Source organism: Felis catus, chromosome B4, assembly GCF_018350175.1.
Source record: "Felis catus isolate Fca126 chromosome B4, F.catus_Fca126_mat1.0, whole genome shotgun sequence".
NCBI lineage: Eukaryota > Metazoa > Chordata > Mammalia > Carnivora > Felidae > Felis > Felis catus.
Genome location: NC_058374.1, coordinates 133392963 through 133408891, shown reverse-complemented (window position 1 = coordinate 133408891; position 15929 = coordinate 133392963). Strand labels below are relative to the sequence as shown.

Sequence of the window (15929 nt, the reverse complement as noted above, 5' to 3'; positions counted from 1 at the left end):
ATTTTAAAAAGCATGCCAGGTACAAATCAAAACCACAATGATATAGTATTTTATATCCACTAGAATAAAAAATGCATACAATAATAAACTGGTGAGGATATGGACAAATTAGAACCCTCATATATTTCTGGGGGGAATAGGAAAAGGTGAAGCCATTTGGAAAGCAGTTTGGCAGTTCTTCAAAAAATAAAACACAAAGTTACCATACGACCCAGCAATTCCACTCCTGGTTATTCACCCAAGAGAAATGAAAGCCTGTGTCCACACCAAACCTATATGAATTATTCAAATGCACAAAGCACCTACTCCCTTTGTAGGCCTTCTAGCACACCCAGGTGAACGATCTAAGAAGTTTCTCTGATAGAAGTAATCAGAATCGATTACTCCGCATTTAACTTCTTCAGGATGGAGGACTGAAGTCAGCATGGACTTTGGAGCCAGACCTGGAATCCAATCTAATTTATGTTGTTTGCCAGCTAGGAAAACAAATGGGAAAAATACTTATCCTGCATGGTTTCTTTCCCAGTCTGCTCTTCAAATACCAAAGCCATAAAATCTTGTTATAATTTGTTAAATAGGATTCAGTCTCAGATGGAGGGATCCTAAACTTAAGCAGGAGACAGTCTAAATCACCTCACTGAACTCTTTGTTGTAAAGCCAATCAATAGATCACTTTATCCTTTGTAGACGAAGACTACATTTATTCGTTACCTCTGAGAATAAAGAGAATATTATAACTAAAATGTTGACTTCCTGATTCAGTAAGTGTTTTTTATTTATGGTAATTAATAAAGACACATGGGCGCTTAAATCCATAGCTATAATTCTTAAACTCTAGAGCGCCTTTTTATTGTTTTTATTATAAAACACTTAACTACACAAAGAAGTGCAGAGAAGAAGATCACAAACCCTCCACTGCTCCGTTTTATGATGATTTTACTATGCTTGCCAGATTTCACTTAAAAAATAAACATTCCAAGCCTGTAGCTACAGAATTTCTACAACTAGTAAGCCAACACCAACTCGTTTAGAATATCAACCTAAATTATACTAAATGGAAAGTGAAAAATAGCTGTGGAGCTGAAATTAAAAATTCTAGTCTGTCCTTGGTAAGAAATGTAGTGGTAAGAAATGTAGAAATTACATCAGCATTGACTGGGGACTGTCCTAGGAGGGCTGGTTGTTGCCTCCTGGTTCACGTGTCCTTTCATGGTGTCTCCTTCTTCATCTGCGGTCCCTGCCATCCTACTCAGAGAACTCAAGACCCAATGGAAATCAGGCCACAGTCTGGGCCAGGTCAATTAGATTCTTTTCCTTTAGAGAATTTGAGTGTCAAGATACAGATATTCTAGTCTTTCCTGTACATCAACACTAGTTGTTATGAGAGCAAATCATAAAAGTAAAATGCACATCTCACCTCCATGCTTTAGAAGTCTGTTGCCTGTTTTTGAACCTCCTTAGCCTAAGACAATCTTGACTAATGGTCTCTGTCATTCCCTTCTCTTCAACTGGCACCCAACACTCTAATCACTATGGGGTGGATGAAAGATGACCTCAAATTTTCTCCCAGTCCTCCCATTGAGAGGTGGAATGCCCCTGAGAGGGCTCCTCGGCTTGAATCTGGGCAGGCCCTGTGACTTGCTTTAATTCAGCACAAGGTAGAGAAAACAGAACTGTGTGACCTCTGAGTCTGCGGCTTCTGCATGCATGCAGTACTCCCTCTTGGATCCCAGTCACCATGCTGTGAGAAACCCAAGCCCTGTACGGAGGTCACGTGGAGAGGATCCTTGATGCTCAGGTCAACAGCCTCAAGCTGAACTGCCAGCTGCCAGCCATGTGAGTGAGTCATTTTGGAACTTTTAGCCAGTTGGTCCCCCGGATGACTACAGCCCCGGCCAATACCACTTTGGAGCAGAACTGCCCTATAGAGCTCAGTGAATCACAGATCACGAGAGACGATAAAACACTGCAGTGATTTCCCATATATGTATCTCCTATTATTAATCTTACCTCCGTACCTTTGTCACAATTAATGAGCCAATACTGACACATGAGTATTAGCTAAAATCCATACCTTATTCAGATTTTCTCTTTTCTTACCTAATATTCTTATTCTTTTCCAGGATCTCATCCAGGATATTGCATTACATTTCATCGTCACGTCTCCTTAGGCTCCTTTTGGCTATGATGGTTTCTTAGACATATCTTGTTTTCCCTTGACAGTTCTGAGGGTAGTCTTGGTGAGGTGTTTTGTAGGACATCCCTCTATCGGGATCTGCCTGATGTCTCTCTCAGGATTAGGGTGGCGTAATGGGTTTGGGGGAAGAAGACCACTGAAGTAAGGTGCCATTTCAGCACATCACATCAAAGGTCCATCCTATCTATAACCATGACTTATCCTGTCGATGCAGACCTTGACCACCTGGCCGAGATGCTGCTGGTCAGGCTCCCCACTGTGTGAAGCCACACTCAAGGAAGGGGAAGTTATGTTCCGCATCCTTGAGTGTGAAGTAATCTACATAAATGAATCAGAATTCTTCTGCCCAGGAGATTGTAATGGTGGTTTTAAACCACTGATTTTTGGTGTGGTTTAATACACAGCAAGATATCTAAAAAACACACTCAAACCTTTTCACTGTCTCCTATTAGACTTCATGAACAGTTACATCTGCTACATAGGGTTCACTCTACTTAAGTGCCCTTCCTATTCCTATCCACCACTCACCAACCCACAAAAACAAAGAACCTCTTATTTTTCCAACAAAACCCAAGTGCTACCTCCTCTATCATGAAGCTTCCTTCCAGAAGGAATTCATTGCTCTGACCCAGCTGCCAATACCACAGTTAACACCACTATCGTCACCCTTATGCTATGGTTGACTCCCTCAACGAGACCAGAGGTTCCCAACATGCAGAGACCCTGCCTTATGTAACTCTGCATGCCACCTAGGACATCAGCACATACCTGGCATCCCATAAGTGTTTGTGAATTAATTAAGTGACTATAAATGTGTATCATTTTTTATAATACCTCATTTTAAAAGAATAAAAGAGAAAACATAAATAAACAGCTATAGCCCAGGATGTGTCTGTAAATCCACACTAGAACTGGAATCTCCCTAGTAATGCACAGCTCCACTGTATAATATGGACCGGGCACTAAGAAAACTAATCACTGCATTCAATGACTCAAAGCCACATATAACAGACAAAATAGTATCTGCTTTCAGATCCGTGTGACAACATGGGCGCATAAATACTAAATAAATTAGATCAGATGAGTCTCTTTCTAAGGGAATCAGGCCAATGAAGTACATTTCCTCGCCTTTGGATTTCTTGATATGTCATCAAAGACTTTTTACAGAACATAATTTTCATATTTAACTTCTAAAGTGTGGAACAATAAGACAGATTCATGGGTAACTGTGTTAGCGCTATTCAATTTTCTCTCTTACGTACACAGCAGGGAAATTAAATAAGCCCTGAAGTGGTCCTTGGGAAAAATATAAGAAATAGTCACTGTGCCTCCAAAGGATTCAAGGGCTTCTGAAGTTTTACATTAATAATAACTCTGTCAACTTGTCTTCTTTCAGTATTTACAATAGCGGCTTTTACTAAATCAGCTGAAGTCTCTGCAAGAAAGCGATTAGGTCATACAAAATTGCATTCTAGTGACCAGAGGGAAAAGCCCTCCCACAGAGAGTACCAGGAGCACTGGCAGCAACAGAAAGACCCCCCTCAGGAAGGTCCAGGGCAGCAGATGAAGCGATAGGTGCTGGGCACTGTCCAGGACACAGGGTGAGATACCTTTGGTGTGCCCAGGAAGGACTAGGGACAATTTTGAAAGGAGAGAGACATGAAGGTGATACTGACAGTTCCAAGTGACCAGGTAGAGAATGAGTCAGGACATGGAGTCAGACACAGAGATATACATAAACACATGGTGACATTCAAGCCCTAGTTTGAAAAACCAAACCTAACAAATTATTGTTTAAACATTTATAATAAAAACTGTCTATAGGGCGCCTGGGTGGCTCAGTTGGTTAAGCGTCCCACTTCGGTCAGGTCATGATCTCACGGTTTGTGAGTTCGAGCCCTGCATCAGGCTCTACGCTGACAGCTCGGAGCCTGGAATCTGCTTCAGATTCGGTGTCTCCCTCTCTCTCTGCCCTTCCCCCACTCGTGCTCTGTCTCTGTCTCTCTCTCTCTCAAAAAATGAATAAATGTTAAAAAATTTTTTTAAAAACTGTCTAAATAATTTAAAAATAACTGTCTAAATAATGTCTCTGTGAGGCAGGAATAAGGGACAGGCTTTTACTTTTTACCTCAAATACTTCTGACTCATTTTAATTTTTAAAACAAGAATATAGAACTTGCACAATAAAATGTTAAAAGATAAAGTGCTACCGTTGTACAAATGAAGCATAAAGTTCTCTGTGAGTTCAGTAAAATTTGTTTTAAATTGCTCATGGGGCATAACAAAAATGGAGATCAAAAAGAAAAAAAATCTTCTCAACCTTAGGTTAGGTTTGAATCTAAATCAAGCTAATTCCTAAATTCACCTAAAACAAAACGCCCACTCCTCTGCCTCTGTTTTTAATTCCTACTCCAACCGTTTGCATCTTTAGTAGTCCACTGACCTTGGAACTGCTTTCTTCCGACACTTCTCCCTCATTGGTTTGCATTGGAACAGACTCTGTGCAAAACTCTGCAGAAACACACAAATACCGCCTGGAAGAGGTAAGAAGAGAGAAAAAAATAAGGAATTCAGTGAAAAAACCGGTTTTTCAAAGATTAGATTGAAATTGTATCACCAAGACCATAGATACAGTGAAGTGATGAGCGTAAGTAACACACGTGCGTGTGCGTGTAAGTACACCCGTGCATCTTCGGTAAGAAAGAAAGCAGAGAGGTAAGAGGGAATTCTCACCATCTCACGGTAGGATAGTTAGGAAAGGTTTAAGGCATTGGGGTGTTACACAGTTCTAGATTTCTTTCCTCTTTTTTCTTGACTTTTGGCAGACGTGATAGTGAAATCTTCAGCAACTCATACAGCACAAATAGTGACCTGAGAGAAAGGACGTCCACCTAAGAAGTGGGCCTGTCTGCACAGCATCATAAGCCGTTGAGATTGTCCAGGTTTCCTGGGTTTATAGTTTACGTTCAATATTCGTGGTATATATATTTTAAATTTTTTTAATGTTTATTTATTTTTGAGAGAGAGACAGAGCGTGAGCAGTGGAGGGGCAGACAGAGAAGGAGACACAGAATCCGAAGCAGGTTCCAGGCTCCCAGCTGTCAGCACAGAGCCAGACTGGACTTGAACTCACAAACCGTGAGATTGTGATCTAAGCTGAAGTCGCACGTCTAACCAACTGAGCCACCCAGGCGCCCCTCACTGTATTTTATAACTGAAATAAGGGTACACGCTAATGGTTGATCCCACTTTTTTATTTTAAGAGAATTTGCTTAATAAGCTAAGTATCAGTTAATTTACTTTTACATGAGAATGGGCTATCCTAGGGCAAGACAATAAAAAGTACTAATGTTTCCCCTAAGAATAAAATGAATCATTGGTTAAAATTTTATGAATTAAAATGTACCAAAAGGAAACTACTAAAAGCATATGTAACATTCAAATTAATTCATTAAATATGTAATTACTGAACAATAATTACTCAAACTGACACAAGTCTCCATGTAATACAGCTAACTAATAATTTAAAACCTCCCTAATACTTTAAAAGGTTCATAGCTACAAAATCTGAAAGCTAGAAAGAAGCTTGGCACATACTATCTTTTGTGTGGGCAGAGAATCTCTTGATAAACGCAGCACCTTGGGAGGCAGGTAATGTGGTTCTGGTGTGGGAATCTGTTTCCTCATCTGCTGGGTGGGAGAAGAGCATCAAAAAATCTACTGTGCTCACCTAATGGGGTTTTGGGGGAACCGATGTGTATTTATGGGACATGAAATGAACTGTAAAATTGGTACAGTGGAAGGTCTGCTAATCATCCCCCCTCACTCACTCCAGACGAACTGACGCTGCCCATTCCTTGCGGGAAACACATGCTTCCAGCAAGTGAAACAGGCTTTCTTGAGCTGGTTTTGCCCCTCATCTGTTAATGACAGTTGTGCAGAAACAAACTTGTTCTTTCCATGAAAATTAAATTAATAGCACTGGAAACACTCAGTAACCTATCTAGAAAGATGTCGTACGCAAATTGCCTCACAAATGTCCTTAAGTGCTCATTCCGCTTTACAGAAATAGACTGTATCTCATAGATGATACATTACAAGCACAGCTGATGAAGAAAAACACGCCAATGATTTCTGTGCCATTTCCATTGTAATGTGCTGGAAAAGAGGAACCCTCCTTCGCTTCTCCCGAGCTTTCCCTCTGGCTCCTCTCTCCACCTTCCACAAGTCCCGTCCCATTGGATCTTTTCTAATGTCAGAAGGAGAAACAAGGCCTGTGAGGTCAGCCCTTCTCTCTTCCTTTTGGAAGCCAGCTGCCCCCAAGGAGCATGCATTTTCCTCTGTGCTAGTTCCCCTAAATGAAGGCCCCTCACAATTGCCTGGGACTAGGTAAGCCTGTTCAGTGCTAAGAACTTCACTTGCCTGTAGATGTAAGCCACATTCCCCACTATAGCTTTATTAGTAATAAATGCCCCACTCTTTTATCTGATTTCTCAATTGATACAGAACTCAGCCAAGGGAAAAGAGTGCTATTTACTGGGTCTCTCAAAGACCATACTATCTGGTGCATGGGACTAGAGTTTTGGCAAACACACATGAAGGGAAATTGGAGGAGTGAAATAAAATGCATATGGAATTTCTAAGGCTTCTGTTGGGTCAGGACTTTGGGCCTTGGTCTTTAGTGAGAGAGCAACATGCTTTACCCTTGTAGAGGTTGCATCAGGCCACACGAGTTTTTACTGTCAAATACCAGCTTTACACTACTGAGGCTGAATTAGAAGCTTACAAACCACCAGCCACGCTGTATTTTGACATTAGTGGTGACTGTAGTTATGGTAACTTTGTCTTCAGGTAAGTGGCTGTTTCTATAGAGACGAGACGGCATACACCAGGCACGTGGGCTTTGCTGGCGGCAGCAAAGAAATGGGCCACAGTCAGTCGTGGCGGTGGTGGCGGGCGACGGTACTGAAAAGCTCATCGAAATGTCAGCCGTGCAAGCGGCCTCAGCCTACATCGGCCACTCTGGCCTAGCAAGCAAATGCCAGCCGTGCTGGCCTCAGCAAAGGGAATAGAGCATTAGCAGGCTTGGGTGGCCTCAAAGTACAGAAGGCTGCTGCCTGACCTTGAATTATGCAGGCACAGCTTTTCCTAAGCAGGCATGGCTGAGGCAAAGATTAGACTTTAGGGAAAAGAGACTTTCTTCATACAGGCCTTTTAGATATTAACGAGGGGAACAATTATTTGCTGTGCATAAGCTGCGAGGCAGCTGAATTTCAAACAGCGCATGTGCTATGAAACCAGTGAGGTTCTGCGTTTGAATTGTTTGTGCTCGGCTTACACAGGCAATGGAAATGAAGAGGTTTCTCACTATACTCCTAAAAGGCAGGAAGGCAGGGAACTTCTAGAGGGAGGGAGGGAACTTGGTACCTGGGGCTGCCACTACTATAAATCCCTAAATATTGCAAAAAGGAGATGCTTCAAGGACTAGTCTTTAAAGCAGAAGACAGTGTACATTGGTTGGGTTTTTTCCAGACACAGGAAAGGCCCAGTTCCAAATTTCACCTCCTGCTGGCAGAGTTTTCCAAATTGGGTGGAAGTGTCCACGTCATGGATGGCGCACACTGGCATGGGCTAACTGGATACCTTGGAGAGGCTCAAACAAGAGGACCTCAGCCGTCTTCCCTCCCTCAGTAAGGCAGGTGGGAGATCAAAGAACCTTACAGGTTCTTTATTATCCAGTATCGCCTGGGATATTCACTACTTTTGCCCACGAAATCACTTTCCCATCTTTTCCAGACTTCAAATTGATTCTCAGATCCCTCCCTCGGATGCCACCGTGGCTTTGCTACAGCCTTTAGTAAGACTGAGTACTGCGTTCTGGGAATATAATTTGATCAGGAAGTATTGCTCCTGAGCAGGACAGTGCTTTCTTAACTGGGTGGCTGTGGGGACAGTGCTGAAACAATTTTGTTGACCCTTGGAGTTGATGTTAATTTATATACTGTTCTGATCCATTTTAGGGTACCTGGGGGCAAAATCTATTTGGCTCATCAATTTTGCCCAAGAGAATACCCGAGAGAAGAGTGGGTGGTAGTGGGGGGTTGTCCTCTTGAAAGTGGGAGCAGGACTGTCTTGAGACCCCCTCTGCCCTAGAGGGGAGGGACACACCTCACAAGACCTGGATTACTACTTCAGACCAATGCAGGAGGAGACAAGAGCCAGCATGGGTTAGGGGAGGAAAACTTGCTGGCTCTCAATGTTTCCTTCCATGTGGGGCAATATCCCTTTACTACTGTTGGCCTTATATCCCTAACGCAGGCTGTCAGGGTGAAGTGACTTGTCCAGTCATTGAGTCTGGAAGGGAGATGGGCGTGCCCCTCTTCCAGCCCTTTTCCCGTGGGGGCCTTAGTTTTGCTCTGCTCCTCCCTTCTTCTAGGAGGCAGGTCTATCCCTGATAGTGCTGTTGGGTAAAGAAACCTGTTAAGTTCCAGAGCTGAGTATTAGAAAACCAACTTGCTGTTAGAAACCAGCCAGTTCTATGTCAACTTTATTAGTAATAGAAGTGAAAATTTGATCTCCACCTGCCTTACTCCCTCACCCTCTATGTCTGTGGTTTAGAACTTAGGCAGTGGAGAGAATGTTTTTTATCAGGTCCCTTCAATTCCAACCAATATCTGGAACTTCTCCGCTTCAGAACCTCTCCTCTGCATCAGTCTGATTTTTCCAACTGTCCCATTACCATAACATGAATAGCAGACTTTTACTTCATAAACTTTTCAGCTCTATTTCTAGCTACTCCCCGTGCACCCACTATACCACTTCACTCTGGAAAATCTTCCTATTCTCGGCACACAACTTGCTAACTTAATTTCTATCTATGCAGTCCACACCACATTTGAAAGCCCTTCCCCTCACTGACAATCAGCCTCTCTATCCTCCTAGCATCCAGTCAATTTTTATTTTGAAAAATCTTTCCTGATTAACACCATGTATCTGTCTACTTACTATATGTCATATCAACACCTATTTTTCTATTTGTTCTTTCTTTAATTTACTGTGTGTGTGTGTGTGTGTGTGTGTGTGTGTGTGTGTGTGAGAGTGTGTGTGTGTGTGTGCGCGCGCGCGCGCGCGTGGTTTTGGAACTATTCTTAATATTTTTAAGGTGTTTCTTGAAAAAGCCTTGGTGACATTCTTGTTTGAAGCCAAGGCTTATAGTCGTGTCTAACAGTCTACTTGAGTTTTACTGCCCTTTTGACAAAATGGAGGGAAAATAAAGAAGGCAATGCGGAAGTATACGGTTGAGTTAGGGGTTCCACTTGTGAAGTGACAAAGGGGCCAAGTGTATCAGTGTTACCAGACTGATGAAAAGTCAAGGCAAAGTCCACTTGTGTGAAAAGGTCCTGGAGGGGGCGTACAAGTGGTAGTAAAGTTGTCAAAGATGACGTGACAACATAAGCATTTGATTTCTGCTTCAGCACATGATTCCGCCTCAGAGCTATCACCAGCTTGCCATCCATGGTAAGTGACCGACAGTCATGACCTGGCAGTGCTTCAGCGCACATGGGACAGGACTCGACAAGTGTTAATGACCAGATATGAGTAAAACCATACATCACACAGCATCTGCGCCAGGTCTTCTCTAAAAGTTGGCAAATATGTTAATGTTTTCAAGGCCCTCCGGGATCCAGCCCTCACCTGTGTCTTCCAGGGTCGTGGGCCAGACCTCTTCTTCCCTTTGTTCCAGCCGTAATGAACTACTTACAGCTTCACGAATATGCCAGATTGTTTCTGGTTTCCATCGTTCTGCTTGTACCACTCCCTCTGCCTTTGTCTCCCTGGGGAACCGCCAGAGAACACCTACTCTCATCACTCAAGACTCAGCTTTTACAAAGTGTTTCCGGATCCACCACCAGGCAGAACTGGTGATTCCTTCCTCAGTGTCCCCAGCGGATCTTGTCTGAAATCTAGTACGTGATCTGTAACATGCCACTGACTTTACTTCCTTACATAGATGCCTCCCTTAGTAGACTGTCAACCCTCTGACACCAGATACTGTATCTCATTAATGTCTGTATACACAGTTTGCTTAAAACTGTATACCTGGAATTTAATAGACACTCAATATATTTCTATGTAGGCGTGACTGAATCAACTAAAGTCCTTTTTATTTAAATTGCAATAGGTATCAATTCAATAAATATCTACTGGGTCCCTACCACATGCCACCCAGGGCTCAGCTGGAGTGGTGTAGCAGAATGAGCTTTGGCTTTGAAGGAGCAAAATCAGTATTCTTTGTCACTTATTAGCTGTGTCATCTTGGGCACTTAACTTTCTGACCTTCATTATTTTCATCCATAATACTGGTCAGGAGGAGGGGTTATAAGGATTAAATTAAATACTATACGCATAGCACTCAGCAAGGTATCTAGGAGCAGCCAATAGGCACTGAAAAACCAGTTAGCTCCTTTCCAAGAAGTCTCAAAGGGTTTATAGACTAGTAAAGGAGGCAGAGACAAATAAATAACTCTACTGTAAAACCCTGCTTTATTACTGTAATAATAACAGGCCCTCCTAGAATACAGATGAAAAAGAAATTCTGCCCAGAGGGTCTGGGAGAAGGGGACAGTAGGAAAGATACAGGAAAGAAGAGTGGATAGCTTGTATTTTCCCCTCTTATTCCAAACTCTAACCAAAGAGAAGAGCATTGACCAAGGCACAAAGCCATGAAAGACAACTAAATATTTGGGAAATAGAAAATGGCCTAGTAAGGCTTACAACAGATAGGGGCTCACTAAAAAAGCAGCCAGAAACATTGATTGGAATTAGATTCTGAAGTGGTTTATAGGATGGTATCTGTAGCAACTGGGAGCCATGAGAGCTGTTTCAGCAAAGGAGTGACACAGGTAAATATATCATTTAGAAAGCTGGTTCTGGCAGTAAGTTGGACTACAGACCGGAGTAAGGACAGGCTAGAGGCAGACAAGCTAGGAATATGCTCACAGGAAACTGTGGGATTGCTAAATCCTAATAACAAATTCTAGCTTTATAAAAAGGATGAGGTACCGAATGTCAGTGTCAATCATTTAGACTGATGTGCTTTTTAAAGGGACCTACTGAAGTAGAAATGCAATCAGTTGATGTGATGATGTGGTGGCCACTTTAAAGACCCTCATGGAACAACCTGGGGAAGGAGTGATAACGTCAAAATGTACTTTTCTTCTTTTTAAGATGAAGACTCTCCCATCTCACTGCCAATACACAGATTTAAATTTTAAAAACTTACCTTCGACAGTATTCTGGGGCAACACAAGCCCGTGAAGATGAATCTAGACTACATTCAGTGCAAAAAACCAAAACCCTGAAAAGAGAAAAAAATCACAATGAGCTGCGTGCTCACAGCAAGATGGCAGCGCACGGTTCTGAATTCAGGCAGCCCAGCACAAATCCGGGCTCTTCTGTCTACCACCACGGACTGCGGGGCCAGCGGCCTAGCCTCTCAAGCCTCAGCTTCCTCATTCAACACTGAGAACAACAATAGCACTTTCCTCATAGGGTTCTTTGGAAGTTTAAATGGAATACATATAAAACACCTAGTATAGGGCAGGGCACCAACTGCACGCTTAATAAAGGCAAGTGGTTAGGAATGTGAACCGAGGGGCACCTGGGTGGCTCAGTCAGTGGAGTGTGCAACTCTTGATCTTGGGGTTGGGCTCGAGCCCCACATTGGGTGTAAAGATTACTTAGAATAAAATTGAGGGGCGCCCGGGTGGCTCAGTCAGTTAAGCATCCAACTCTTGATCTCAGCTCAGGTCTTGATCTCCGGGTCGTGAGTGCAAGCCCCACACTGGGCTCAATGCTGGGCATAGAGCCTACTTAAAAACAAACAAAATAAACACATAAAATCTTTTTTTAAAAATGTGAACTGAAACACTAAAACCTATATTAAACCTCTATCCTTTATTTTACCTTATTTGTTCTATCAGGAAAATGCCAAGTTGCCTTTCCAACTTCTCCATTTGACATGAAGGTGTCTCATAATCACTTCAGATTTAATGCATCCCAAAGAGCACTCTTCACTGCCCTCCCGGACTTCATTCTCCCATCTCCACTGTCTTATCCTCCACCCAGTTGCTTGGGTCAGAACCTCGGGTTCATCCTAGATTTCTTGCCCTATCCCAGCCCTCTCTCAGCTTGTCAGCAACCTGTCACTTCTGATTCACAGTATGTGAATTCTTCTTTCCCACTGCCATCATCATCCCTCACTTGTGGAGGCCTCTTAGCTGGTCTCCTGCCTCTACTCTTGCTCCTCCCCAGTGCGTCCGTTCCCAGTTAATGGCTGGAATGGCCTCTTCAAAATCAAATCAGATCATAGCAAGTTGCTAATAAATGCAAGGAAAATTGTGTTTATTTCATGATGGAATGTCTCTTTATATATGAAATACATACTCACATGTGAACATACAGATACATGAAATGAAAGCCACTTAATATTAGACATTTAGAGGTCCCAAGGCAGTCCCTTCCTTTTACAATGGCAGAAACAAATACCAGAAGGAGATCCTGCTTAAGGCTGGACTTCTGTGTGTGTGCAAAAGTGGCCAAAACAAGGCCGCACAAGCCCAACAGAAACTCGCCTGTGATTAGAACCCGCACTGCTGTCTGAAAGTCTGTCACTATTTGGAAGTTGTGCCCTTGTCTCATGATCAAGAAACTTAATGTTTCTGTCTGAGAAAGCGCGTTCCATTTCCCAAGGCTGCAGATTATGAGGTACAGCTTTAGTCCCACATCATGCTGCAGTGTTTGAGAGTGTGCTTCAGGGAATCTTGAAAGCACCTTGCTGCCCTCTTATCTGTCATCACTCTCCCTTTGCTTATTTTTTTAACAGTGTTTGAATAAATAAATCCCAGATAGAATTGAGCTGTGGTGAGTATTGGTGATATTTTCATTATTAGCCCTATCCTTCTACTACAGACACTGTTGTCCCAGCAATCTTTCTTTCTAAAAAGCAAATGTGGCCTCTGAATAGATCACTGCTCAAATTCAATCAATAACTACCCACTACCCTTAGGGCAAAATTCAAGATCTCTCTAGCCCCATCATATCCTTCATATCCTATTCATGGGAATTGCATGTGGTTCCCCTGCCCACAGCACATGCACTAATGTCTGCTGAAGGCCCTTACCCTGATTCTCATCCAATCCTCTTGCAAGATCTGCCTCAGGTATTATCTCCTGAAAGTTTTCTGTACCCTCCTTGGCTGCACAAAGTGTCCCTCCCCTAAGACATACCATATAATATCAGTAGTGTCTGAGGGTCTGATTTCCACACTCAACAGGGGCTCCTTGACAACAAAGGCTCTCTGTGGTGACACATCTTTGAATTTGGTATCGAGCAGTTCAACAAACGTAAGCTGAACTAAATCCTGACATGTTCCTGATAACTCAGCACGCCAGTGTAGAGCCTGGAGCCTTCCCATTAAACGGCACTGGGGAGAGTTGAAGAAACTGGCTGGAACTTCCCAGATGGGTCTGGCCCTCACGGAGGATAACAGCTATGTAGTTGTGTGTGACCCTCAGCACCTCAGAGATAGATTCGATTCTTTCATTTTTTTGTCAGTTACAGACTATCAAGAGGACAATCCTAATTTTCAGTTCTCTGTTCTGATTAGTTTCTGCACAGGCTAAACATGACTTCTTCTCTAGACTCACCAGGTATCTAAATTCTGTACCAGCTTCACAAAGTAACCCATCATTACATATCTTGTTGCCAGACAAGTTTAGAAGGATACGGCGGCCAGCTCAGTCCTTTGCTTGCTTGGTAGGCGGGCTCAGATGCTTGCTTATGTTCAGAGAGGGAGAAGGAGTTGAAGCACGGGGAAGGGCAGGCGAGGGAAACTGGGCAATTTTCAAGAACTCTGGAAACCAGTTTTTGCAGAACAGCTTCCTTACTTTCCCCACAGGGTGGTGAACCTCTGTATCAGATGCACTCGTACTCAAGATAAACATAACATTTGGCTCTGAAATCAACATTTTGAATTATCTAGTTGAAGTCATCTACAGCACTATTATCCTTCTAAGGTATAAGCAATGGCAAATTCTTTCAAAAGTCATTTTGAAATGTTCAGAACTACACTATAATCCTACCACCGGATCATATATAGCCATCCGTACTATAAACTCTTAACTGAGTCACAAGTAACACTGAAACTATTTGAAGCACTCTGGTTTTCTCGGTCCTCTTGCGGAGCAGCGAAACTGTCTTGAGATTCACACACAGTTGGGAAGATTCCGTGGGCCCTGGACTAGATTACTGCCAGACCTGCTAAACTTCAAGAGCTCCTCCAAGCCCAGTGCCTAACCTTACTCATGGGACGTGATCAGACCTACATCTCTCCTAGGGAATATGCCAAGTTGAAAGACAGACGTATCCAATAAATTATATCCACTTTACTAGTACCACCTCTGACATGGCATAGTTTTAATTTTCAAATTTGATTACTCAGGCCAATCTTTTTAAATTTAATTCTCACTTAAAAAAATTCAAGTGATAGGGACAAGTCCCCTCTCCCACTACCCTTACCCAGGACTCACCATTGCTATCAGTTTAATTTCCGGGCATAATTCTGGGATGCAGATTATTATATACAGTTCACTCTGGAGTGAACATGGGTTTGAACTGCGTGGGTCCATTTCTATGTGGATTTTTTACAGGATAGTACTATAAATGTATTTTCTCTTCCTTATGATTTTCTTAAAAACATTTTCTTTCCTGGGACGCCTGGGTGGCTCAGTCAGTTAAGCATCCGACTTCAGCTCAGGTCATGATCTCACAGTTTGTGAGTTCGAGCCCCATGTCGGGCTCTGTGCTGGCAGCTCGGAGCCTGGAGCCTGCTTCAGATTCTGTGTCTCCCTCACTCTCTGCCCCTCCCCTACTCGTGCTCTATTTCTCTGCCTCAAAAATAAATAAATATTTTTCAAAAATTTAAAAAAACATTTTCTCTACATTACTTTATTGTAAGAATACAGCATGTAATACATAAAACATACAAAACATGTATTAATTGACTACTTATACTATCGGTAAGGCTTCCAGTCACCAGTAGGCTATTAGTAGTTATGTTTGACGGGTGAGTCAAAAGTTCTAGGGGGATTTTCAACTGCACAGGGGGTCAGTCCCCGTAACCCCCGTATTGCTCAAGGGTCAGGCCTACTATAAACTTTTAACTGAGTCACAAGTCACACTGAAAACCCTGACTGCCCACGTCATTAGCAACTGGCCTAACTTCAAGCAAGATGTCCCGGAAGAAGCATCTTAAGTGAAGTAGCAGATGTGGGGGTGGAGCAAAACACCAGCAAGCGTGCTGGGAAGGTCTTCCCAGGAGGTGGGCACAGATGCCAGGAGAATCGGGGCAGGCAGGAGGGTACCATACGTTCAGCTCTGTAAGTGGGGCACCCAGCCCAAGTGGGCCAGAAGGAACCTATTTAATTAAGTAACACAAATAATAGTATCAAAAGCCCAAGCAGCACAGGTGGAGGTAACTCTGCTGCAGGCAGATGAGTCTATTTAGCTGCCAATACACAAGTGTTAACGATTGTTCCAAGATCTGGAAATGTTACCTGTGCAGTTTCAGGTCACCTCTACCTAAGTTCAGCACTTTGGAAGTTCTGTAAAATATTCTAGTCCGCACATTCTTAAAAACATCCCCTTTAATCCTAAAATCTCTTCTAGCTTT

The 15929-nt window shown here is 42.8% G+C and overlaps 1 protein-coding gene across 5 annotated transcripts in view; it reads right to left on the bottom strand.

Annotated features, from left to right (window-relative positions):
- Positions 1–15929, bottom strand: part of TNRC6B (trinucleotide repeat containing adaptor 6B) — a 256314-nt gene that overhangs the window by 182615 nt on the left and 57770 nt on the right. For 3 of the 5 annotated variants that reach the window (XM_011284235.4, XM_023257506.2, XM_045062414.1), the window contains exons 2-3: positions 11481–11555; positions 4641–4731 (exon numbers count right to left, since the gene is read on the bottom strand). In XM_011284235.4, coding sequence (XP_011282537.1) covers positions 4641–4685 — 45 coding nt within the window. In that variant the 5' untranslated portion in view covers positions 4686–4731; positions 11481–11555. Of the gene's footprint in view, positions 1–4640; positions 4732–11480; positions 11556–15929 lie in introns of those variants that run through there. The other 2 variants (XM_045062410.1, XM_045062412.1) reach the window with 2 other exon arrangements.